Source organism: Maniola jurtina, chromosome 22, assembly GCF_905333055.1.
Source record: "Maniola jurtina chromosome 22, ilManJurt1.1, whole genome shotgun sequence".
In the NCBI taxonomy this organism is placed as follows: domain Eukaryota; kingdom Metazoa; phylum Arthropoda; class Insecta; order Lepidoptera; family Nymphalidae; genus Maniola; species Maniola jurtina.
The window spans coordinates 10449712-10476043 of NC_060050.1; the positions used below are offsets into that span (position 1 = coordinate 10449712).

The 26332-nt window shown below is 38.7% G+C and overlaps 1 protein-coding gene across 1 annotated transcript; it reads right to left on the bottom strand.

Moving 5' to 3' along the window:
• Nucleotides 1-5399: 5399 nt before the first annotated feature.
• Nucleotides 5400-25481, bottom strand: LOC123876971. Its single transcript, XM_045923439.1, has 9 exons — nucleotides 25130-25481; nucleotides 21800-21986; nucleotides 20838-20942; nucleotides 8793-8927; nucleotides 8433-8561; nucleotides 7488-7656; nucleotides 6674-6816; nucleotides 5687-6241; nucleotides 5400-5625 (listed from the first exon to the last, which is right to left on the bottom strand). Exons 1-8 carry the CDS (start codon nucleotides 25276-25278, stop codon nucleotides 6149-6151), a joined length of 1110 nt encoding a protein of 369 aa, XP_045779395.1. The 5' UTR covers nucleotides 25279-25481; the 3' UTR covers nucleotides 5400-5625; nucleotides 5687-6148.
• Between the last annotated feature and the right edge of the window lie 851 nt (nucleotides 25482-26332).

Sequence of the window (26332 nt, forward strand, 5' to 3'; positions counted from 1 at the left end):
AAACTTGACCCCTGGAGTTGAAAAAAGGCTTCAATCGAATCATTATGGGTCTACCAGAATTTCAAACGTGAGGATGGCTTTGAGCTACCATAGTGGAATTCAGTGGTAAATTATGTAAACCAGCGTCGTACAACTATTTTCTTTTTAATTTATAGTCTAGCGCTTGGCTGCAATCATATCTGGTGACAAGTGATAATGCAGCTCAAGGGCGGTTACGCACTCATCCCATCCGAGTTCGTAAAAATACGTTATAGAACTATTTGTATGGTAGCTTACGCAATAGCTCCGACTTCTCATCCGAGTTCTCTCCGACATCCGTGAGAATATCTCGGATGTGCCTCGGATTCAAATCGGATGACGTAGATATCGTCGTCTTAGAGTGAAAACCTCGGGCATGCATTTTTGCTCAAATTTATTTTATTGCGTTTCTAGGAAGAAAACCTCGCAACGCACATCCTGATCTGACTAATTTGTTCATTCGATACTCGTAACGCCATCTATGACATTAAATGAGAAACTCGTAAATACTCGCTTCTGTCAGTTTGGCGTGAAAACCTTGGAACGAACGTTTCGTTTCATATTTAAAAATTGCTTACTTGAGTTGATTTTGCTGTTGCTGTATAATAGTGTATAATTTAGTGTTTATAAAACATAATAGATGCCATACGAAAATTTTACAGCATGCAGGTTTTTCTTCCTCCTGAAAAGTTACTTCTTTTATACTTACGAGGTTTTCACTCTAAGCCGTCGATATGTCAAAGATGTCCACTGAATAACTTGGATTTGGATCAGAGTTTAGTGCATAAGCATTCAATATCCGAATTAGATATGACTTGACTGATATATTGACTCTGATACGTGCGTAACCGCTCTAAGATGGAGTGCGCTTGTCTAGAAGATGCCTATTTACTCTTGACTTGAAGGTACCCATATTAAAATTTGAGGGGAAATTGATGCCGGAAGGGCGTTCCATATCGAAGAAGTAAATCGCTTCGTACGTTTCCGTGAAAAAAAAAAACCACAATACTGTTTCGACTGATTTAGACAATCTCTATTATTCGTAAGATTAGGAATAAGTTAAGGAACATTTGTATTTGTTGTGGAGATCCCGCCTCATAAATAAATATGAATAAATGAAGGATAATGTTTCTTTCCCTCATAATACAGTTTTTTAAATACAAGAAAATCAACAAAAATCCACGCAAAAACAACATACCACCACCATAAAGATAAATTAATTATTACTAGATAACTTCGAATTTATTCGTAAACGTGCAAAATTTTTAATTTTAACAAATGAATAGCATTTTTGTTACGAATTATTAAGGCCTTTTATTACCCTGATATCAGGCGGTTAGCATCTCATAGAGACAAAAAGGCAATGCTTACCCTGCCTTTCAAAAATCCATACTAATATTATAAATGCGAAAGTGTGTCTGTGTGTCTGTCTGTCTGCTACGTTTTCATGGCCCAACCGCTGCACCGATTTTAGGTCCAAAATTTTGTTATTGAGTTTCTCTGATGCATATTAATTAAATATATGCATGCATACTTAATTAATATGCATTGTGGAAGGTAAAGATAGGAGAAGAAGACCAAGAGCAAAGAAAAAAGTGGTTTGCGTAAAAGAGGGTATGCGTGTCCTTATCCTGCACCATAAGGATGTAATGCGTTAAAAAGCGAGTGGAAGATGGCAAATAGATATTTAACCCCTGACATCGCTGATTTATCGATAAATCAATTAAAAAATCAATAAAAGGTATTTTTAGCAATTAGTCACTGTCTACATTTAGTGTTTATTTGTATTTTTTACTGGATAAAATGGTAATCTTCAGACAATTTTATGGGAGACTGTATAGCTTTTGTTCTTTTACAAATTGATACCAGAACTCGTTTAAAAACGATTAAGGGGCAGGTTTTGCTTTTAATACATGCCTGAAGTAAATACTAAGGGCCGGCGCACATAATATGGCGGAGCACAGCGCAGAGCATGCCCGCGAGTTTTCTAATCTCGTGACACATTACGCGAATTTCTACCAGAGAATGCGCGAGCACGCGCCGGACTGCGCGCGGATGCGCGAGTATCCGCACGGAAGCACAATTGATTTTAGATATTATTTCAATGATGACAATGTCAATAATATTTTGACTGTGAAAAATGCTCTGCGCTGCGCTCCGCCATATGTGCGCCGGCCCTTAGTCTCAAAGATCGGGGGTTCCGTACCCGAAGAGTGCCAACGGGACCCTATTACTAAGACTCCGCTGTCCGTCCGTCAGCGGGCTGTATCTCGTGAACCGTAATAAGTAGAGAGCTGAAATTTTCACAGAATGTTTATTTCTATTGCCGCTATAACAACAAATAATAAACATTTCATAGCTCAAAATTTAAAAAACCCCCGACACAAAGACTCCTATAAGAAAACTAGAAAAGAGCTGATAGCTTTCAAACGGCTGAACCAATTTTTTTCGATTATAATTAAGAACTCTCGATCAAGCCACCTTTCAAACAAAAAAAACTAAATTAAAATCGGTTCATTCGTTTAGGAGCTACGATGCCACAGACAGATACACACGTCAAACTTATAACACCCCTCTTTTTGGGTCGGGGGTTAAAAATGGTATAATTCTAATTGTAATATATAAGGTATCAAACTCAAATTATTTTTATTCAATTAAACTTTTACAAGTGCTTTTGAATCGTCAAAATAATCTACCACTGGTTCGGAATGCTGTTCCTACCGAGAAGAACCAGCAAGAAACTCGGCGGTTGCTCTTTTCAAATGTACAATTTACAATAATATGCCATACTGTATACAAGCAATTGCAGCGCCGTGTATTGCTGGAGCGCATCAAATCCAAGCTTTTTTGTCATTTACATAATCTTCGATTGTATAATAAGCTTTTTTCAGGAGCATACTTTTAATAGATTTTTTAAACTTGTGTAAAGGCAAGTCTAAAATTGATTGTGGAATTTTATTATAAAATATTACACTCATTCCCACAAACGATTTTCCAACTTTCCTGAGGCGGAGCGTAGGATATGCGAGCCTATCACGGTTTCTAGTTTGCCGGTCGTGGAAATCACCGATTTTTTTGTAACTATGAATGTTTTGTCGTACAAAAATTATGTTAGCGTAAATATATTGAGAAGCTACTGTAAGAATACCTATTTCCTTAAATTTCTCTCGTAGGGAATCGCGCGGTTTTAAATTATAGATTGCGCGTATTGCCCTTTTTTGTAAAACGAAAATTTTTCCAATATCTGCCGCTTTACCCCATAGCAAGATTCCGTAAGACATAATACTGTGAAAATAGGCAAAATATACAATTTTTGCAGTTTCCACATCAGTTATCTGTCGAATCTTTCTAACAGCGTAAGCAGCAGAGCTGAGTTTACCAGCAAGTGTTGATATATGGGCGTTCCATTGAAGCTTTGCATCTAAAGTTATCCCCAGGAACACGGTAGTTTCTTCTACTTTCAACATATCATTATTTACCACTACATTAAAATCATTTGCCGTCTTAGTATTGGGCAATGCGAATTCGACACACTTAGTTTTCTTTGCATTTAAAAGCAAATTATTAACAGTAAACCAATGAGTAACCTGCGATATGGTTCTATTTACATCGTCAAAATTATTATAATTTCTATCGACTTTAAAAATCAATGACGTATCATCAGCAAATAGTACAATATCGCAAGTATTTTGGACGAAATATGGTAAATCGTTTATATATACCAAAAACATGAAGGGACCTAAGATAGAGCCTTGTGGAACACCCATTAGTGAGGCTGATCCGGATGACTTCACATCATTTACACATACAGTTTGTATACGATCACGGAGGTAGGACGCAATGAGACTAAGCGCAGAGTCTTTGATTCCATAGTGGTTCAATTTAGCCAAGAGAGTCTCATGCGCAACGCAATCGAATGCTTTAGACAAATCACAGAAAATTCCAATAGCATTCTGTGAGTTCTCCCATGCATCGAATATATGCTTTAAAAGCATTGCGCCCGCATCGATTGTTGATCGACCTTTAGTAAAACCATACTGCTCCGAATGAAGTAATTTATTCAGATTAAAGTGCTGGATCAGTTGGTTGAGCATAATTTTTTCAAATATCTTGCTAAAAGTCGGTAAAATTGAGATTGGCCTGTAATTATTTGGGTCAGTTTTACTACCCGATTTAACGGGTATTACTACCCGTATTCCATTGGTCAAATAGGAAGTACTTAGGTAGTCGACCTCAAAGACCTCATATCTACTCTAGAGCCTGAAGTATGGAGGCACTTTACATTCGTATCATTTTGTTTGCTCAAGGCTTCAAATTAAATGCCGCGATACTTTCACAACTACCGTTGGCATTTTTATAATTTAAAATATCAGCTGTGCTTATCTAAATAATAATATAATTAATTAATAGTAATTAATTAATACCTGTGAGACAATGTTTGCGCTTATTTTGAAAACAGAATTTTTTAGTGTTTTTTATTTATTTAGATACCCTTACCTACTTTTTGCTTTACCTACCTATGAGAATCATGATGATTGTCATCATGATCAACCCACTGCCAGCCTAATACTACTGAGTTCAGTGTAGTACTAGTAGGCTCAGTACTGAGCTCGGTTTTCTTCTCAGATAAGAAAAGTTTAGGCCACGGTCTGCCTTGTGCGGATTGGCAAACTTCACACCTTTGAAAGCATCTCAGAATACATAATAAGTACTTAGTACATGACATTATGAAGAACTCTTAAGTATGCAGGTTTCCTCACGATGTTTTCCTTCACCGTTAAAGCAAGAGATATGTATTTGATTGCTCCGAAAAGTTAATCACTTCAGCAGTCCTCGGCTTCGAATTGGCCTTCCAATAATATTCGACCAGTAATCGCTTTATTTCAGGCCTGGACTGTAATGTACTAAATTACCACCATTGATTTTGGAAGCGCCACATCACCTCTGGCTTTCAGGAAAACATGTAGTTTTATCCTAGAATGATAGTTTGATTGATTGACGAGTAAGATCTACCGTTTTATCATCCGATATCGACGATAACAATAGTAAAGTCATGTCTCACTAATCTATTGTTTGATGATCGAGATTTAGAGCTCTCCTAGAAGTTTTGTTATATAACGCTATCATAAAAAAACCGCCCAAGTGCGAGTCAGACTCGTGCACTGAGGGTTCCGTACTCGGGTATTTTTTCCAATTTTTTGCACGATAACTCAAAAACTATTATGAATTAAAATAGATAAAAATCTGTTTTAGAATGTACAGGCAAATCACTTTCAAATGATACCCCACTTTGTATCTTACTTTGAAAAAAGTAACCACAAATTCAGGTTTTTCGGATTTTTTCCTTTACTTGTGCTAAGACCTACCTATCTGCCAAATTTCATGATTCTAGGTTAACGGGAAGCACCCTATAGGTTTTCTTAACAGACAGACAGACATGCTAAGCCGCGGACGGACGGAAATGGTGATTCCTTGCTATCCTACTGAACCCTAACAAGCCAAATCCCACTTATAGGTAGTAGGTAGGTAGGTATCTTATCGTAAAATCAGCTAGTTACATTAGATTCGTGTTTTTTTATGATTAGTTGGCAGTAGGTAGGTACCTACCTACCTACTACTACTAGTACTAGTACTACTAGGTACTAGTAGTAGTACTAGTAGGTAGTACTGAGGTATTAGGTGCTTATTATTTTCAAGAGTCAGATTTGAGTAGATAAAACAATAACATGATTGATAAAATTATAACAAATGTAACAAAAAATTGATTGGGCGGAAAACCCTACGAAGATTGCTATCGGTAACCTACAATACAATCCGGTGCATAGGTAGATACCTACCTGTGTTTTTTTATCACGCGGATTTTCGTGGAATAAGAAAAACTTGAACTTGATCATTGTTTCAGTTTTCAGTCCAAACATGATACTTATGTCATATCTAACTTTTTGTATTAAAAAAAAAGTTTAAGAAAGAAATAATATGGAGAAATTTATAGAAGTAAAATAGTACATCTTTCTAACAAGGGATATCAAATATAACAGAGAGACAAACACCTTTCGCATTCTTAATATTGGTATGGAAATGTCATTCATGTAATTATTTTTGGTTCTACCCTCTTTTTGATGATAACGATTCATTGTTCGTCCTCCATCGCGCTCTTCAGTTCCATGGCGAGCTTGTAGCCTAGTTCCGGCCGCCGGTCGCGTCCTTCCACCATCGCTAATATCTAAAGATAAAATAGTTATGTAACAACGCAAACAAAAAGATAGAAGCAATCTAATATCTAAGGAAAGTTTTTAGCGTTTAAACGATTGTGAGTGATAAATATAAATACACTGATCGGCAGGAAATATTGTACATCGGGTTCCAGGTCGTTCCAGAAGTCTCCCAACGGTTGCTATAGATGTTCATCGCGTCCAGGCGTACGAACCTTGTGTCGTGAACTCGACTTACTACGCTCGTGATTCTAAGAATTCCTCGCTCGCTCGGGATTCAAACTAAGCACTCGTAAAAATAACTATATCTCGCACTGCCAAGGGCCCAAGGGTTACTTTTAAAGATCTCTTATAGAGATAAGTGCTTCCCTGTCCACTTTTTCTCTCTTTCTCTCTCTATTGTTACAACTTTCTGGTACAAATAAAAAATAAATAACTATTACCTGATGCGATTCGACGATGACGCCATTGTTGTTGATGATGGTCTGCTTGGTGCGCTCGATGTCCGCCAGGTCCACGCCGCGGCTCGCGTCGTCTATGAGGATTGCGCGGTAACCGATGGCTAAAGCGTCAGCGATTGTTGCCCCTAGAGAAAAACAAGACGTTCAGATTACGAAGAAAACAAAACATTGTGACGTCACATGCCAGTATTTCATAGAAGCTCGCATACTAAGCGCGCTTTTTGACGTTTGACAAAAAGATACTGATTTGACTAGTTGTCAAACACCGGATTGTCGCAAATATGCTATACAACATTTGCGGAGTGTTTCTTCTCTGTTCTGGTTATTTAATATTGTTTTTGACATTTACTTTATAAAACAACTTTATTATAGAATAGAATTGAACAGATTTTTATTCAAATAAACTTTTTACACGTGCTTTTGAATCGTCAAAATAATCTACCACTGGGCCGGAATGCCTGTTAACAAAATTTGTACTACTACGTGTATTGTATAATGTACCAACTCTATTATTTGATGTTTATGTTTTCGTTCCTTAGTACAGAATAAAGTAAGAATGAAGAGAAATGTTCAATAGATTTTTTTTCAACGAATTTGCGAAATTCTTGCTTACAAAGACATAAGTAAATCTACAAAGGCTCAATAGCTCAATAGTTATAGGAGCGGACTGAAATCCGAAAGGTCGGCGGTTCAAACCCCATAGTTGGAGGAGAAAGGGGAATGTCATGATTAAAATGACTAATGTTCTAAAAAAAAAAAACAGAAAGCTCTTAATAAAAGATTTCAGTTAACGTACCAACACAGACGTCATAGGCCAGTCCGCATATATAGATGTCGGTAGCTCCGCGCGAGCGCAGCTGCGTGCTGAGGCTTGTGTCAGTCAGTTTCTTGTTGTCCCAGAACACTGAGTACGAGTCTACTTCTGGATTCGTCCCTTTGTACACCTTCACGGCGTTTTCTACGATCTGGAAAAGGTGCCAAAAAGAATGAATACTTTTATTGTACACCACAAAATTAACAAAGAAACAACACATACAAAGCAAACCAAAATATAGGCAGGTAGGTACAATTTGGCGGCCTTATCGCTACCTAGCGATCTCTTCCAGACACCCAAAGAGGCCTTTACTTTAGGCCCGGTATCCACTTAAGCCTAGTAGTTACTCATCCGCCTCCTAAATAGGGATCGCGGGTTCGATCCCAGGCATGCGCCTCTAACTTTACGGAGTTATGTGAGTTTCAAACAAACGCACATAACCATAGTGAGGAAATGCCTGAGAATTCTAAGTACTAATTCTCAAATGTGTGAAGTCTGCCAACCTATACTTGGCCAGTGTGGTAGACTATGGTCAAACCCTTGGCCCGCGAACACGATCGTGTCGTATGTCTACGCCTTGTCCGCTGACACCTGCAGGTAGACAAACCTCTTCTATACCTTCTTCTTTCTGATTAAGCGGCCATGCAGGGCCCTTAAGACCCTGTATCCGATCTATTGTGATCGTCACCGTTTTACAGTTCTCGTTCAATATTGGGGCCCTCCTACCACCGCATAAAATAAATTCAATATTGTTTTGACAGTTTCATACAAGTTTTATCTGAAAATGTCAAAACAATATTAAAACATTACTACTTTAAGCGATGGTAGTAAGGCCCTGATTGCCGCCAGGAACAGAGCTTCTCGGCCAAGATGTTTTTCGCTTCCCAGATGCAGTGCATGTTTCCCTAGGTGAACACTCTTCCATACCTTGAGGTCCTTATGCAGCTCGGCGCCCCACGTGTCCTGCACGCAGTGTCGCGGCCACAGCCGCTGCTTCATTGGCGGAGGGCCCGCGAACACGACCGTGTCGTATGCCTGCGCCTTGTCCGCTGACACCTGCAGGTAGAGTACGGGTTAGAGCGGGACATGTACCAGCAGCTTGCAACTGCATGGCGACTATAAACTCCCTTTCATTATCTTACACGAGGTCGCTCAAGTAGTCGCAATCGATCCAAGCCCTGCAGCTTTATTGCGGTAGAATGACAGCTACAATGTCACTACCGCAATCACCTCTGATTAATTGACGCTCGCTCACTATTGCAGCAAACAATAGAAGAGAATACTGACGGGGCTGGAAGGATGTAGCTCTCGCATGTGCACGTTGTCGATGAAGGAGACGTGGTCCGGCGGGTGCCAGTCCAGCGAGTAGAACACGCTGTCGAACGGCACCGACTCCAGCAGTCTGTTGATGGGTTCAACCACCTGGAGACAAATATAAGCTGTCAATATCCGGCAGAAATACCAGCAGAAATAGTGCTGGAGTCTTGAAATGTTATGCCAAAAGTTGGCCTACATGAATCTTTTCATTCGTTCACGCTTGACATAGTGGTCGCGGCTATGAATTCTCCAGCGACTTCTGTTGGTGGTACTACATGCAAACGTACATGAAATATACACACAGGCCTCTCTCTGATTTTCCCATAACCTATTCTGAACCTATGTAACTCTAAAATCGTATTCATCACACCATCTCGCCTTGGCCTACTTCGCTGGATTTTGAGGATTTCAGAAAAAAGCATATTTTATCCACAAGTCATCTGGCATACAACGCTCATAATCTGACACTGTGTGCAGGTAAAGCTCTTTCATATGATATTCCATTTGGTATAGTTATCTTACTTTGACAATTGAACCACATTTTAATTTTTTTTCTGTGATGTAACCACAAATTCACGATTTTCGGATTTATTCCTTCACTTGTGTTATAAGACCTACCTACCTGCCTTTCATGATTTTAGGTCAACGGAAAGTACCCTAGGATAGGTACCCTAGGTAAGGACGGACGGACCGTCCCTACCCAGACAGACAGACCGACAACAAAGTGAAAGTGATCCTATAAGGGTTCAGTTTTTCCTTTTGAGGAAAAACCCTATCCTATAAGGGTTCCGTTTTTCCTTTTGAGGAACCCTAAAAACTCGTAGGAGTCAAGAAGGTCCATATAACTGAGAGCCAGGAGCCATAGAAGCTTGAAGGTTGCTCTTTGGCAAATGTTGAGCTTGGAGTTCGTCAGGGAAAAAGCCTGAGTACAGTTAAGTGCCTTAAAGTTCACACGTCAGAGAGGTGCCTGGCACGGCCCTGCTCCGCCGATGAGGCGCAAATGTGCCGATTAGGTTAGATTCCAATCAAACACACTATTTCAGGTGTCTGAACAGAATATTTCCGACCGTTGCTATTTGTACAAAAAGTTTAAAAAGTTTATAACTCTCCTTTGCGAAAAAACGGTCTATACAAATAAACTGTACGAGCCCCTACCATAAGTGATATTTTCTTCAGAACACAGTATTCAGGACAATGATTGGCTGTGGCAATTTTTTCATAAAAAAGTTTCCCTGTATCTCCTATTCTCCTATGGTTTTGGATTTTTCCATACTGTCCCAGTTAAAGACACTGTATATTGCAAAGTAGTAAATTTTTATAAGCCTCGACAGCTCAACGATTAAAGGAGCGGACTAACATCCGAATAGTCAGCGGTTCAAACCCCACCCTGCACTATTGTCGTACCCACTCCTAGCACAAGCTTTACGCTTAGTTGGAGAGGAAAGGGGAATGTTAGTCATGATTGAAATGACTAATACCTTCTAAAAGAGTTTTATTTTGTCACTTCAGGTCAATTAACAAGATTACGTAAGTAAATGAAACTTGTACTTAATGTAATATCCGGTTTCTTTGTCAGGGTTTTCAAAAGAGCTATCAAGTTATTCAGCGAGGGCAATTTCGAAATAGCTGACACATTAGGTGGGTATCTACTTTAACAATGTGTAGCGTTAGCGAATCAAAATACATAAAGGAGGCGAACCTAATATAATTATTTCCAATGATATTGCTCAACTAGCTGATACCCGCGACTTCGTTCGCGTGGATGTAGGTTTTTTAAAATTCCCGTGGGAACTCTTTGATTTTCCGGGATAAAAAGTAGCCTATGTGCTTATCAAGGGTATAATCTATTGCCATTCTAAATTTCAGCCCAATCCGTCCAGTAGTTTTTGCGTGAAGGAGTAACAAACATACACACACACACACACACACACATATACAAACTTTCTCCTTTATAATATTAGTGTGATCATCATCATCATCATGATCAACCCAACGGCTCCTCTCAGAATGAGAAAGTTTTCTGGCAGGCCGAAAAGGCCGAATTGGCAGGCTTCACATTCACACAGCTTTGAGAACATTATGGAGAACTCTCAGGCATGCATGCTCACTCAGGCATGCATACTCAGGATGTTTTTCTTCACCTTTAAAGCAAGTGATTTTCAATTGCAAAAAGCGCACTTCATCCTGAAAAGTTTTGTGCGTGCTCGGGATTGAACCGTCGACCTCCCGAAAAGATAGCCAATGCCCAAACCACTCTGTCTATCCGTCAATAAAACCTATAGGGTACTTCACGTTGACCTAGAATCGTGAAAAATTTGGCAGGTAGGTAGGTCTGATAGCACAAGTAAAGTAAAAAATCCAAAACCGTGAATTTATCGTTATATCACAAAAAACGTGTTCATGAACAAATAATTAGTATTTTCAATAATTTTCAAAGTATTATGACTATACCAAGCGGGGTATTTCATATGATAATATGAAAGGGATTTACCTGTACATTCGAAACAAATATTTTATTTATTTTTTGATTTATCGTGCAAAATGTCGAAAAAAAACCGTGTACGGAACCCTCGGTGCGCGAGTCCGACTAGCACTTAGCCGGTTTTTTGAAGTCGGTTAAAAAGTCAAACTAATCCACACGATCGTAAAAACTGCTTAGATACGGAACGTGGAATGGTTGTAGGTAGCTGTAGCAAAATGTTTAATTCCTTGCTCAAGCACTAGATAGCGCTAGGCGGCGTTATGTTGCGCTAAAGTTTATATGTCTATGAGATATATCTAACAGTACACTACTTTTTTTATACGGACGGACGGAAAGCAATTTTTATTATTTGTTGTTATAAATTTTTGAAAAAGCGTTCATGTTAACGTCATGTATACGCTCATAAAGCTCTAATTCAGATTCCTCGATCCATATACTTCCGTATGAATAGTTATTACGTACCTACCTATTTTGAATCTTAAGCTGAGATATCATATAAGTGTACTTGAATCTATATTAATTCAGTTTAAAACTGATTTTGAGGTGGTACAGAGATTTCTTGCATCCCACGGATGGACATGGCTACTTTTTTCTCGGAATATCAAAGAGTTTCCACTGGATTTTTAATTTTGACCCCTAATTCTACGCGGACGAAGTCAAGGGTATCAGCTTGGCTAGTATTTTAATTTTTTTTTGTCATAATTTATCCTAATATTGAAGATGTGGTGTAAATTAATATATACAGAGTGTTTGGTAATTAGTATATAATGACGACACGTACCCATTCTACTTTAATCTGATAAATACAATGCTGAAGTACAATGACGAAATAAAATTATAAAAATTTCCATACAAAATTTAATTTTTTTTATGCCCTAACTCACTGAGATCGTTGGCCATTTTTTAAATAGGCGGAGCCAACGATCTCAATGAGTTAGGGCACGTTAGGGTCATGAAAACTTTGTCATTAAAAAAAAAATTGTATGGAAATTTTTATAATTTTTTTTCGTCATTATACGTCAGCATTGTGTTTATCACCAAAGTAGCATGGGTACGTGTCGTCATTATATACTAATTACTAAACATCCTGTATAAGTCATTAAGGACGGTTTTGCACTCATCTGATCTGATCCGCGTGAAAATACGTTCCGCATCCGCAGTAGTTATAGAATTTATATGATAGCTAGTTCACGCACTACATCCGACTTCCGTCATCCGTGAGAACATCTCGGATGTGCCTCGGATTCCAATCGGATACAATATGACGTAGATATGTCAAAGATGAATCCAAATCATCAATTGGATCACCTCCAAAAATTACAACATGCGCTTTATTGTGTCTGATTTGGAAATGGCTAAGTTTCCCATACACACAAAATCTAGAGCGTGGTAACGTCGGCCAACGCCATCTAGTTTGTGAACTAGAACTTCCGCAGTAAACATTAATTCTCTACCACCTGCTACCGTATCCGAAGGGGGCCAACGGGACCCTATTACTAAGCCTTCGCTGTCCGTCCGTCGGTCTGTCTGTCTATCAGCAGGCTGTATATCATGAACCGTAACAGCTGAAATTTTCCGAAGTGCAGTATTTTTATCCTCCTAAAATCCTCCTCCTAATCGGAAGTCGGGGGTTCGATCCCGGGCACGCACCTCTAACTTTTCAGTTATGTGCGTTTTGAGCAATTAAGTATCACTTGCTTTAACGGTGAAGGAAAACATCGTGAGGAAACCAGCATGCCTGAGAGTTCTCCATGTTCTTAAAGATGTGTAATCTGCCAATCCGCATTGGACAAGCGTGGCAGACTATAGCCTAAAGCTTTCTCACTCTGAGAAGAGACCCGTGCTCAGTAGTGGGCCGACGATGGATTGATCATGTGTATTTTTATAGGGGTCCGTACGTACGCCAACGTCCTTTTTTAGCAATATTAAGAAGGAAAAGACGCAGGTACATACTCTTTTAGGTTAGAGAAAAACATCAGAAGAACCGTATGTATAACCAATATCCGACTTTTTAATCGAAAATACTTTCAAGGTATCGATGTAGAATTAAAAACAGAGGTGGTGGATTGCAATGCGAGTATCGAAGCTGTGAGTGCCTGGTACCACTAACCGCATTGGGGTGGATCTAAAGGGTGGAGCTATGTCAAATTTTTGTTTGATTAAATACGGCTTCGGAGTTTGTTTTCCTAAGTTCAGTTGAATAAAAACGTTGATTCAATGAAATGAAGCACGTTATTGTCAATTGTTACTTTTAGCGGTCCGTAGTGAAATACACAACCGTCTGTAGCTGGTAATTTTCTTCGATACTCAATGGTATTAAAGTTAGGTTAAGGAACAGACTTTTCTAATAAATAAATGAATTAAACTCAAGACATTAATGTAGAAAATAAACAAGTTTGGATCGACAACACTCCCCTGAGGAACTCTATGTTTCACATCGACTCTATCAAAATTATTGAGAAAGAAATGATATTTCTTAAGTAACTTTAAAAACAATGTAATCTTAGTTACTACCTTAGTCTTCAGTGCTTTTTAAATCAAATGATTATTAATAGGTATTTAAAGAAAAAATATCGTGAGGTGCAGGTTATCTGTGGTTATACATCGTATCGTATCATTAGCTGTGGTTTGCAATGAAGTCGAACAATTCGAGACATAGGTCTTTTGTAGGAACTTCTACAAGAAATCTTTATGGAATAACTAACTAAAAGGAGTTTTTAGAGAGATGATAAAAAAATATTGAACGTAAGTATAACTTACTAAGATATAACTTACTAAGATTCTTTTGTCGGATGAGGAAAACTTAAAGTTTGACCCTGAAGAAACAAAGCTTAACCTTAGCCTTGAGGCGTAAAACTTTTTTGCCATTCGAGATAACCCCACGGAAATCTAATCTACCTACTAATCAACTGAAGACCCCAAACTAAACCGCAAACGATCCACAAATAGAACCAGCAAAAATCCACCAACTAGTTCATAATTGCGATGGTGTTAATCAAACGGGCTGTCGAGGCTTTCAACCACCCTTCAACGCCGGAATTAGACGCAGATACACCCCTTCACATTTCACACGTACAGGTGGCGAAATGCAATTAGGCTATCGAAACAGTGCCTGGCACCGCCTGCCGCGGCCATCCGCCTTATTGGTGATAGGGTTGACACCAGCGGTTCGATTCCGTAAAACCTTTTTTTTGCGTGAGGAAAACCTGTCATGGATACCGTCGCACCGGCCACGGGGGAAACGCACTGGTTTTGTCGGACTCGCACCGACTAAAGACCTCACGAACTTCCATCCCACCGATGACGACGGAGCTCAAGGGACCGGCAACACCCCGTTACTCCGTCAGCGAATGTCTGCCGCAGCAGACCCACAACTGAGACACTACGTGCCCCTAAACACCGTTAGAGGCATGCCGGAACCATAGCACGCAAACCAATCCGAGGACCACACTGTGAACGAGGGACTTCCCCGTGTCCATCATCCACAGGTCCTCGCGAGGGCTTCGTTTCCCTCTCCCCGTTCCCCATCCTCAACATCTCCCTCGCTCGTCACTAAACGGGACAGGCGAGAAACCGGCGGGGCGACCAGTGATTGGGTTACGTCATTAAGCGGTGCGACTTTGCCGGAATTAGAGCCAATTCACACCAAGCACGTACACGTGAGCACGCGCGTAGTGACGCATGTGAATCCATAGACATAACTGCACGCATTACGTCTACGCGTATGTTCACGTCACGCAAGCGGTATGCCATGTCTCATACAGTTCCATACATTACAATTTACAACGTCGTGGTACACGCTACGTCTACGCTTACGCGACGACGCATACGCGGCCTGTATGGCCGGCGCATTAGTGGTAATATTTTTTGCTCAACGATAAAGTGACGGCCCTAACCACCACCCGTGCGATCGGGTGGGAACGTACCGATTTGGTACAGCTTGAATCAAGTTTGAATCGAGTTTTGAGTTGTTTTATAATAAGTTATGCTGAAGCCTTTACAATTGAAAGGAATGTGTTTGCCGAAGCCGGGTAATAGAGGGGTTGTTGTCGACCCGAATAGAAGATACCATGAATCACACGAAAGTACCAACACAAACTTGTACCTACCTAGTAAAATGGAACACTTGGATTCTTATTTAGATTTTAGGAAGTCAAGCACGATGGACCAACGATACAGAATAGAATGTAATATTATTCAAGTAAACCTTTGAAATGCTTTTGAATCGTCAAAATAATTTACCACTGGTTCGGAATGCCGTTCTTACTGAGAAGAACCAGCAAGGAACTCGGCGGTTGCTCTTTTCAACTGTTCAATTTACAATAATATGCCATACTATATGTATAAACAATTTCAGCCCCGCGCATTGCTGCAGCGAGTCGAATCCATGTTTTTTTTTATCATTTACATAATCATATAAAGAAAAGAGGGTGGGAGGTTGGATGAGGAAGGCTGAGAACCGGTTGGGTTGGCGCTCATCAGGGAAAATCCATCCAGAAAGTTCCATACTAATGATGAATTAGTAGTACTTATGTGTGTCTTACAAGCAACTTAGCTACTTATCCTATAAAATGTACCTAGCTAGATGGCTGAACATAAGTGTCTATAGGTACGTGGAAATAACCATTGTGTTGTTGATTACAAACTCACAGATTCATGGCTCTTTAGATAGGTATATGCTATACAAAAAACACGTATTTTTTCTATAGAAACATGTTTTACCGTGCCTTTATGACATCACTTTAGTGTTAAGGCCGCCTTTGCACCCTAGCACCTTCTCTTTATGCATATATTATGTAGTTTCTGTGTTTTGTTGCAATAAAGCTGTATGATCATCATCTGCATGGTTTATGATCAAACCATTGCCAGCCCACTACTAAGCACGGATCTCTTGTCAGAATGAGAAGGGTTTAGGCCATAGTCTGCCACGCTGCCCCAGTGCGGATTGACGGACTTCACACACCTTTGAGACCATTATGGAGAGCTTTCATTCATTCTTTTCATTTTTAAAGCAAGTGATATTTACCTAATTGCTTAAAATGCACATAACTCCGAAAAGTTAGAAGCGCGTGCTTTTGAAAAGTTGATATTAGATCGGGTGGTTCGGTCACGAACCACCCGATCTACTATCAACTACTAGGCTACCTCTGATTTTTATTATAGATACTTTACGCTTTGTACCGATACTATGTTTTTAATATAAAATCCTAGGAAATCGTAGTGAAAATAGCTATATCTTTTGCCATACTCTAGGCTACTCTACTCTTTAAGTGGTTATTATCTTAAGTTTATAATTTGTACATCTACTTGCTGACACCTATTGTCTTGGATAATGATATGATGTTTTATATAGCGCTATTATATGGGGCTAGAATTCACTGTTAAAGAAATAATTTTACAAGTGTAAATTAAAAATTTATAACACCCCCGACGATCCAAAGTATTTGAGTTTTCCAAAACATCATTTTCAAATAAATAATTATGTATTTAGGCAACGTCCATCTTGACAGCTTGAAATTCGTCTATTGACATAATATTAAGAACCTAACGGTTATCTAACCTTCTTTTCTACAAGAAAACTAGAAAAGAGCTGATAACTCTTAAACGGCTGAACCAATTTTTTTAGATTATAGCTAAGAACACTCTCGATCAAGCCACCTTTCAAACAAAAAAAACTAAATTAAAATCGGTTCATTCGTTTAGGCGCTACGATGCCACAGACAGATACACAGATACACAGACACACAGATACACAGATACACACGTCAAACTTATAACACCCCTCTTTTTGGGTCGGGGGTTAAAAAAATAGGTTTATCGAAATTTTTAACATAATTAATTATTTATTATTGTGAATCTGATCAATGACGTCGCACGGCGTAAACGTAGAATATTTTTCTATTTTTTTAACACAAAAATATAGTAGGTTCTTCGGGAAAATATACATAGGTATATTGAAAAATATTAGTCGTTTATCGCCTTGGGTTGTATATTGTATTTACGGTTCTGTCCCTGTGGGAAATACCCGTCTTGCACGGATCATTAATCATCCGTTTCGATAATAACCGTCTTCTCGTTTAAACATGTGTTAAACTGTGCATACATGAAATTCAATAGTTATAGCTCAATGGAAAATAAGTGAATCAGAGCACTTCTAGGCAAGTGCGCTCCACTGACAATTTCTGCAAGTTTTGTATACCTACTAACTAAAACCTCCTCTGTTGATTGAAAAAAATTAGCAATTGGGCTAGAAATTTCGAATGTAAAAAATGTTTCTGCAAATAAAGAATCTTGAATCTTGAGAAATCGGTGTACAAAAAGATAACTATACCAAGTGTGGTATCATATGAAAGGGCTTTACTTGTACATTCTAAAACAGATTTTTATTTATTTTTGTGCATAATAGTTTTTGATTTATAGTACAAAATGTCGGAAAAAATATCCAAGAACCCTCAGTGCGCCAGTCTGACTCGCACTTGGCCAGTTTTTTGAGATTCCGAACAAGGGTTAGCTAAGAAGGCTCGGCTAGGCCATGCTTGACTGCAAGTGTGCTTGCAGTCAAGCGCTGGTCTAAATAAATTAGAATAGTTCTTGGCCTTGAATTTTAACAATTAAAGGTCTTAAAAATAGTATTGCATGTTGAAATGATGCACCGGTAACGACAAGGAAAAGCATTTTCATGGAAGTATATTAATGATTCCCTTTACTTAGCCACGCGATCTTACCGACCGAATTGAACCAAATTTTTGGGCACATTCCAAACCTCACATTGATTATTTTGGACTGCCATAACTTACCTCATCCTCGTAATAAATAGTAATCTAAGTAACCGGCCTAACCGCTCGCATGAACTGTTACTATTTGTCATAATATATGAAACATGGTTCATCATGGTTATAAGTACAAGATTCTGCTTTTTGAAAAGATACTTTAATTAGTGGTACAGAAAAGAGACCTAAGTAGACCTAGATTATACACTACTAGCTAATGCCCGCGACTTCGTCCGCGTGGATTTAGGCTTTCCGAAATCCCGTGGGAACTCTTTAATTTTCCCGGATAAAAAGTAGCCTATGTGCTAATCCAGGATACTATCACCATTCCAAATTACAGCTAAATCCATTCAGTAGTTTTTGCGTGAAAGAGTAACAAATATACACACACATACATTCACACGTACATACACACAAACTTTCGCCTTTTTAATATTAAGTGTGTGTGGTTTCAGGGCTATGGTAGTTTATGTCAATGCAACTAATTAAGATAGATAAGCAATATCGATGTGGTATCAATCGATTAAACAGGGTCCTCGCAACGTACGGGTATACGAGTACCTAGCTATCCATGACATGCATTCAATGGTGGAGTAGTGTGTGTGTATGTGTGTGTGTATGTGTGTGTGACACGTGCGTAACACGAGAGGACATACCAACCTTTGAAGGACAGATAGGTATAGATTGTAATTTAGTAGTCACGTAAAAATAGTATCGATTCGTTTATATACGTATTGTACGTAGCTGATGCTCGCGACTTCCTGATTTAGGTTTTTAAAAATACCATACTGAACATTTTGATTTTCAGGATAAAAAGGACTTATCCAGACCTTTAACTGAAACATGCAGCATGCGATATGGACGGCCCGCCTTCTTGGCGGATTGTAAGGTCTACATTTCCTGAGGATGCTCCGGTATTGGAGCGAAACGAGCGTCGTGAAATGAAATGAAAATTTAATTGCTGAGAATTGAGTACATAGGATATTAAAAATAATATAAGTATAAGCGACCTTCATATTCTACTACATAGCAAGCAAATATTGCATACTCATCGGGAATAATCCATACCTACAAATAATTTATGAATTACAACTTTTAAGAAAAAAATGTTTTGGCATATTTGTGTTGTGTTGCGTGATTGTGGTGCGTGTTGCTTGCTTGATGGCTGGCCTTTCTGCATGTTTAGCAGTGGGAGGGCGGGCGGTACATATCGCATACATGTTGCACCATACAGAATCTTCTGTTTCAGCGGATTATAGCAGAAGCTTCTGGTTCTTTGCATATCATGGACTTCCGCAAAGTAACCCCTGCTTCTCTAATCTCTACACAAGACTCGGTAACCGTCACAATCAAGCTCAGTCGCGAATACATCAACGTTTGATCACTTGATATTTCATGTCTCAAGACAATATAGCTGGTATTAGCATAACGACCGCCGCATCGGCTTCATTAGGTACATCCCTACTTACCCAGTTACCCACTGATTTATTTAGGCTGTGGCTTTTGAGTTACAACTTACGAAAGAAATGATAGGTTTCCGTGTTCACAAGTTTTGATTGGCATAATTTTTTTAACGCATTCTCAATTTAAGTTTTTATTTGTAATTTTGGTTTGGGACTTCGTCTGTGGTGGTGTTTGCTGGCGCGCGTGTTATGACTTTTTGGAGTGTTTTTTTGTAAGAAGTAGCCGGTTTTTGTGTTCGGCTGGTGTTTATTGGTGGTGGCTCTGACTGGGAAGCGCTCTAAAGGGGCGCCGCGTGTATGTCGGCGGGTGCCGGCACAGACGAAGTCCATACTTATACATATAGTTTCCCTAACTTGTAAATAACTACAAACTTGACATTGGCTAATCAGTGTAAAGCCAGACGAGAGAAAAAAAAATTTTGGTTTGTTACTACATACAAAAGAGTATTTTAGTGTTTGGATTGTAGAGTACATAATAAATGCTATATGCCATTTACATTTATGTGGAAAATTAGTTTGTACCAAAATTTTTCATGCCTATCGGATGGCGGAATGCAGACTGTTACAAATTTTAGTAATACCGTAATTTTACTTGCAAAATGCAAGTGTGGAATTATTTTTAACCCCCGACCCAAAAAGAGGGGTGTTATAAGTTTGACGTGTGTGTCTGTGTATCTGTGTATCTGTCTGTGGCATCGTAGCGCCTAAACGAATGAACCGATTTTAATTTAGTTTTTTTTTGTTTGAAAGGTGGCTTGATCGAGAGTGTCCAAAAAAATTGGTTCAGCCGTTTAAAAGTTATCAGCTCTTTTCTAGTTTTCTTGTAGAAAAGAAGGTTAGATAACCGTTAGGTCCTTAATATTATGTCAATAGACAAATGTCAAGCTGTCAAGATGGACGTTGCCTAGATATACATAATTATTTATTTGAAAATTATGTTTTGGAAAACACAGATACTTTGGATCGTAGGCGCGGAATAGTCTAAGAAAAATCGGTTCAGCCGTTTGAAAGTTATCAGCTCTTTTCTAGTTACTGTAACCTTCACTGGTCGGGGGTGTTGAAAATTTTTAATTTACACTTGTTAGTAAGTCTGATAGGTATCAAAAGAGTGCATCGACTTTAATAATAAGAGTTGAACACACTATACTAAATATTACTGCGTAGAATTTTGACTCTCTACTCTTTCTCTCTAATATGTCCCTCAGTCTACATTTTGTGTCGTTTTAACTCTCTTTTAAGTTTTAAGTCTAAACAAAGTGAAAGTGCGCTCTAACATGTTCGCTCTATCATCAGTACTAACCTCGCTGCCGTCCTGCTGCGCGTTGCATTTGCTGATGTTGAGAGTTCCCGAGATGAAGTCATTCTGCACGTCCACGATCAGGAACGCGCTCACTGGACGCACTATCTGTTGACAAGAGAAGTTGAGAAGAGAGCTGTTGAAAGTCCTTGAGTGGAGACCGCGTTTAAGCAAGCGTAATGTGGGACGCCCTCCAGCACGATGGACCGAAGATATAAAGCGCATGGATGTGGGGGTGTGCAACAGCTTCTTAGCTTGCCCCTTATCGGAGCAGGCGAGGAAGTTGTGCGAATTGTTATTGGCAGTCCAGTAATTTTAGTGCGTATAATACTCACAAATAATGTTTTTCTTAGTGATTAAGGTTTTATATAAGTTGATTTACTCATGGGGGCGACATAATCACGAAGTGATTAAGCCCCATCACAAAATAAAGAATAAAAAAAAAAGATATAAAGCGGCTGGCGGGAAGTGGCTGGATGAGGAAGGCTGAGGACCGGGTGTGGTGGCGCTCTTTAGGAAAGGCCTATGTCCAACAGTGGACGTCCATAGGCTGATGATGATGATGATGACTCAAACGTGGACACTAACAGTTGGCCTCGTCCACAAACTAAAAGTCGCTCAGCTCGCTATGGAGAGAGCTATGTTGGGATTACTCTCAGCGATAAAATCCGGAACGAGGAAATTCGCAGAAGAACCAAAGCGACCGACATAGTTCAAAGGCTTAAGGCCGATTCACACCAATTGTGTACACGTGCGTAGTAACGCACGTAAACTCCTTTGGATTACGCATACGTCCACGCTTTAGGCAAGCGGTGTGCCATGTTTCATTCAGTTCCATACATTACAACGCAATGGTACGCGCTACGTCTACTCTTACGCAGCCTGTGTGAAAGAGCTATTAATAATTATTCAGATACGAGAACAGGCCTGGAAAAGCAAGAGTTTAGGAGTTAAGGCAATCTTACCACTTTGATCCAATGATTCCAGCAGAAGGTGAACTCGTCTTTGTCGATGAACCCGTCGTCATTTTTGTCGAACACCTGGAAGATGTGCCGCGCTCTTTCTTCGGACAGAGGGTAGATGTGGCCTTTGTCGTTCCGGAACAACGCACGACAGATCAATCTGAACTCATCGAGGTTTAGTTGTCCATCTCTGTAAAGAAAACATCTATGAATTCCTATACTTTTGAATGCAACTTTGGCGAAGATCGCAGAAGTTTCCTGTACCTGTAGGCACTGTACCACACACAGATTCTGTCATCTGTGGTACCACTGGTTCTGTACCTGTACCTATTTATTTTTTACTTAAAAGTTCAAATTAAAACTATATTCCTGTCATGTAGGCCAACTTACAAGTCAAGACTCTACCGCTAATTCGGAAAGCAATTTCTACTGAGAAGAGGCGCCAAGAAACTCTGCAATTACACTTTTCCTAATGAAACTTTGTTAAAAGGAAATTCAATACCTATATCTATAATATTACCTGCCTATACTAATAAATAAGTAATTTATCGGAAGCAATAGGTGTACATAATATACATAATCACCATAACACAATACCTATAGCCAACGGACACAATAGCTTGATAGCGGAAGTCTTGTATTGTAAGGTATTTAATACCTATTCAACTATAATTTCCGCCACACCTATTAGGTAGGTAAATTGTATGAACAACAATTCTTCTATAATTTTCTTTTCGAAAATTTGATTCTCACTATTATGCATAAAAATAAATAAAAATCTGTTTTAGAATGTACCTACTGGTAAAGCCCTTTCATATGATACCCCACTTGGTACAGTTATCTTACTTGGGAAATTGAAACACATTTTAAATTTTTTTAATGATGAAAACACAATTTCACAGTTTTCGAATGTTTCTTTTACTTTGTTCTATAAGACCTACCTACCTGCCAAATTTCATGATTCTATGTCAACGGGAAGTCCCCTATAGGTTTCCTTGACAGGCACGACAGACGGACAGACAGACAGACATCGAAGTGATCCTATAAGGTTTCCATTTTTTCTTTTGAGGTACGGAACCCTAAAAAGCAGTTGCATTGGACACGTCACCGTGGCGTTACGCTGCCGCAGCCCGCTTCATCAAAGCGATAACTCGTCGGCGAGTGGAACCTAAAACAGTGATGTTTCCACAGATGATGGAAACAACGTTGTTTAAGCGTATCATTCTTTCCATTTAACTGCATCTCACCACGAGAGAGGCCGGGTGAATGAATCTTGCTTGAGACACAAGATTTTTTAGTCAAAAACGGTAAAGTGATAATTGCTAATCGACGTTTGTAATTACGCCTATTTTTGGCCAAAGAAAACATTTTTTTTACACAAACTAAAGACATTTGAAATTATTATGAAGTAGAGCATGACATAAAGTTGTTAATTTTTCAGTTTTTTAGTTTTTTATCATAGACCTATAATACTCTAGAGATTTTTTAAGGACCATAACTTAAAATAATAATGGCGTGGCCCAGTTGGGAAACGAAAGGGAGGTAGACCTGTCGAAAGCTGGGAAAATGAAATCAAAAAAACGGGAGGCATTAACTGGAAAAAAAAGGCCCTAGACAGGAAGACCTGGAGAAATCTGGAGGAGGCCTTTACTCAATGAGAGGTCCTTAATATTAAAATGAAAATTATTATTTTTTTGTCAACCAATTCTTTGTTTAGTTTATTAAGGATAAATATAAGGCTTTTTTATTTTATTATTTATTTTAACTTAAAATAAATAAAAAAAAAATCCCGACTACGACATGATATAACCAAAAGGAAGGGTTATGATTTTAGCAGTCTATGTATATAATATGTATGTACGTTTGTATCAGATTCTGTGTCCCACCATAGCGCCTAACTGGACAGATTTTGATGAATGAGGTGTCAATCAATTTGTTATTAGTGCGGTGACATAGGCTACATTTTATATGAAAAAAAATTGACCTGACGGATGTTACATCCAAAAAAATGGGGGTCTCCAAAAATTTTTTTTTGCTATTAAGTATATCGAGTGGGATAACAAAGGAAAGAGGAAAAAATTTTGACTTCACGAATACAATTGAGTACAATGTTAAAATACACTGAGCGACAGAAAACAATTTATTATATCTATCGCCACCTATAGGCAGTTCGCGGGTAGTAGTCGGGTTTTGGTGCTGTTTAACTTTATATTGTTGTTATAACACTATCACATCACACTAATATTATAAAGGAGAAAGTTTGTATGTGTGTGTGTGTATGTTTGTTACTCCTTCACGCAAAAACTGGATGGATTTGGCTGAAAGGAATGGAGACAGATAATATCCTGGATTAGCACATAGGCTACTTCTTATTTCGGAAAATCAAAGAGTTCCCACGGGATTTCGAAAAACCTAAATCCACGCGGACAAAGTCGCGGGCATCGGCTAGTAAGCAATAAAGACCTATCTTGATGGACAAAATAATTCACATAGCTTAATCTATAGCTATGTAAACAAGTGTTGTTTTTGCTACAATGCTATTATTTCGTAATTGTTTGGCCTTGCATGCAGTACCTGTAACTTAATTATTCTTTGTAAAGAACTAGCTTTTGCTATCTGTTTGTTTGTCTGTCTTTTACAACTGCCTGCGTAGATATTTCAAAAGTCCGCAAGCCCTTTTATTTTCCAGGGTAAAAGTAGCTAAGATTTATTGATATTCTTACAGGATATATTTTGGAGTGTGCCCAAGAATTTTTTGACCTAGTTCTTTTTTCATCTTTCTGCTATCGTATAACAAGGCATCGTCAACGGTTGCACCCATATGTAAGATACCTATTCGAAATTCCACAGACATTTATATGAAGCAATTTGTAAGGAGGTCACTTTTAATTTGAACCGCTAAAATATAGAATTGCATCTAAATGTATAAAAGAAAAAGCTGACTATCTGATAGATCTATCAACACACAACTCAAACTACTGGACGGATAAGGCTGAAATTTGGCATGAAGTTAGCTATTATGACATAGTGATTGTTAGGAAAGGATTTTTGAAAATACAGCTCCTAAGGGGATTAAATAGGGGTTTAAAATTTGGGTGGTCCACGCGAACGAAGTCACGGGCATAAGCTAGTATAATATATAAAAGTAGAAAGTCTGACTGACATTATATCAACATCCAGTTTAAAATATTGTTAGGTCTAGAAACTTGAGATCTTGTATGTACTTTCTCTCTGAAACTTAGAACTGCATTAAGAAAGGCTTTCTAGATATTGTACCCAAGTGAAGCCAGGGGCTAGGATCAGCTAATCATTCAATAATTTGAATAATCATACCCATCCTTGTCAAAAGTTTCGTAACATGCGTCCATATCGAACAAGCTGTTTACGTCTACTGAGCACTGGTTAGCAACCTCCGACATCGTTGGTTGGATCGAACTGAGCCGCCAGCCGAGGCTGCGCCCGTTTATAAGGCACTCGAGCATGTCTGCGCTGAAACTTGCTTACTACACCAAACAGACGAAAAATCCCAGATATCACACCGAAAAACCACTTTCATTGAGCCTGCCACATGCAGATCGATTTTTGCTAGACAGGCTGATAAGAATTTACCGTTTTATGTGATCTTTTCAGTGAAATAATTATGAAATTCGTGATTCACATTTCACAGGCACATTCTTGAAGTTTGTTTGAACTTGAACTTTTGAAGAGGGCAAATGTCACTACACTAGCGGCACGCTATGATGGCCGGTTTGACACATTACAATAGTGATGTGGAATGTCAATTTATTCTCGAACAAAAAACAATTAAGTTTTGTTTTTGTACCTGATTAAATAGGTTTAATAAAACAAAAATGTATATGTTTATTTAATTTATTTGAACGAACTGAATATTTGAACGAAAATGAATATACATACTTTATATGCACACAAGAAACATATGAATACAAAAGATACCAAAAAAGGTGCCACAAAAGGCCATAATTAATCAGATTCGTCCATACTACTATTTTCACTGTCGTCACTGCTATCATCACATACATTAATAATTATATGTTCGTTTTCTATAATATTATCTATTTTCACATCTCTTTCATAATCTTCCCTTATTAATTTAACAGTTCTATTCACAACCTTTTCCCAGTCTCCTTTAGTCACATGTTCACAAGCTTCTTCTAATAATTTTAGCATTTTTTTTGTGGTAAATGGGGGTTCTGTATTGTGTCTTGCAGCATATCCCTTAATTTGAGCCCACACCAACTCAATCGCATTATACTCACAATGGTAAGGCGGTAACCGTATAACTCTGTGCCCATGTTCTAATGCTATTTCGTCAATGACGTATCGGATCTTGGTTGGTTTGTTTTCTTTTAAAAGACGTACTAATTCCGCTTTTAACATATTCATGTTTGCATCTACGCCATTTTTACGAAGCCATGCGACGATATCAGCTTTCTTTTGGGATTGGGCAGGTGGCTTGTCAATTTGCATCGAGTGGTATGGGGCGTTGTCCATAATTATAATAGATGGTTCAGGGAG

What these genes read in the sequence shown, in the direction of transcription:
- LOC123876971 (XM_045923439.1), bottom strand. Translation starts at nt 25,278, where the DNA reads ATGCTCGAGTGCCTTATAAACGGGCGCAGCCTCGGCTGGCGGCTCAGT. An exon ending in AGCTGCATAAGGACCTCAAG is followed by an intron (nt 7,657 to 8,432) that starts GTATGGAAGAGT and finishes CACCTTTTCCAG; the next exon opens with ATCGTAGAAAACGCCGTGAA. An exon ending in GGCCTATGACGTCTGTGTTG is followed by an intron (nt 6,817 to 7,487) that starts GTACGTTAACTG and finishes GTTTTTCTCTAG; the next exon opens with GGGCAACAATCGCTGACGCT.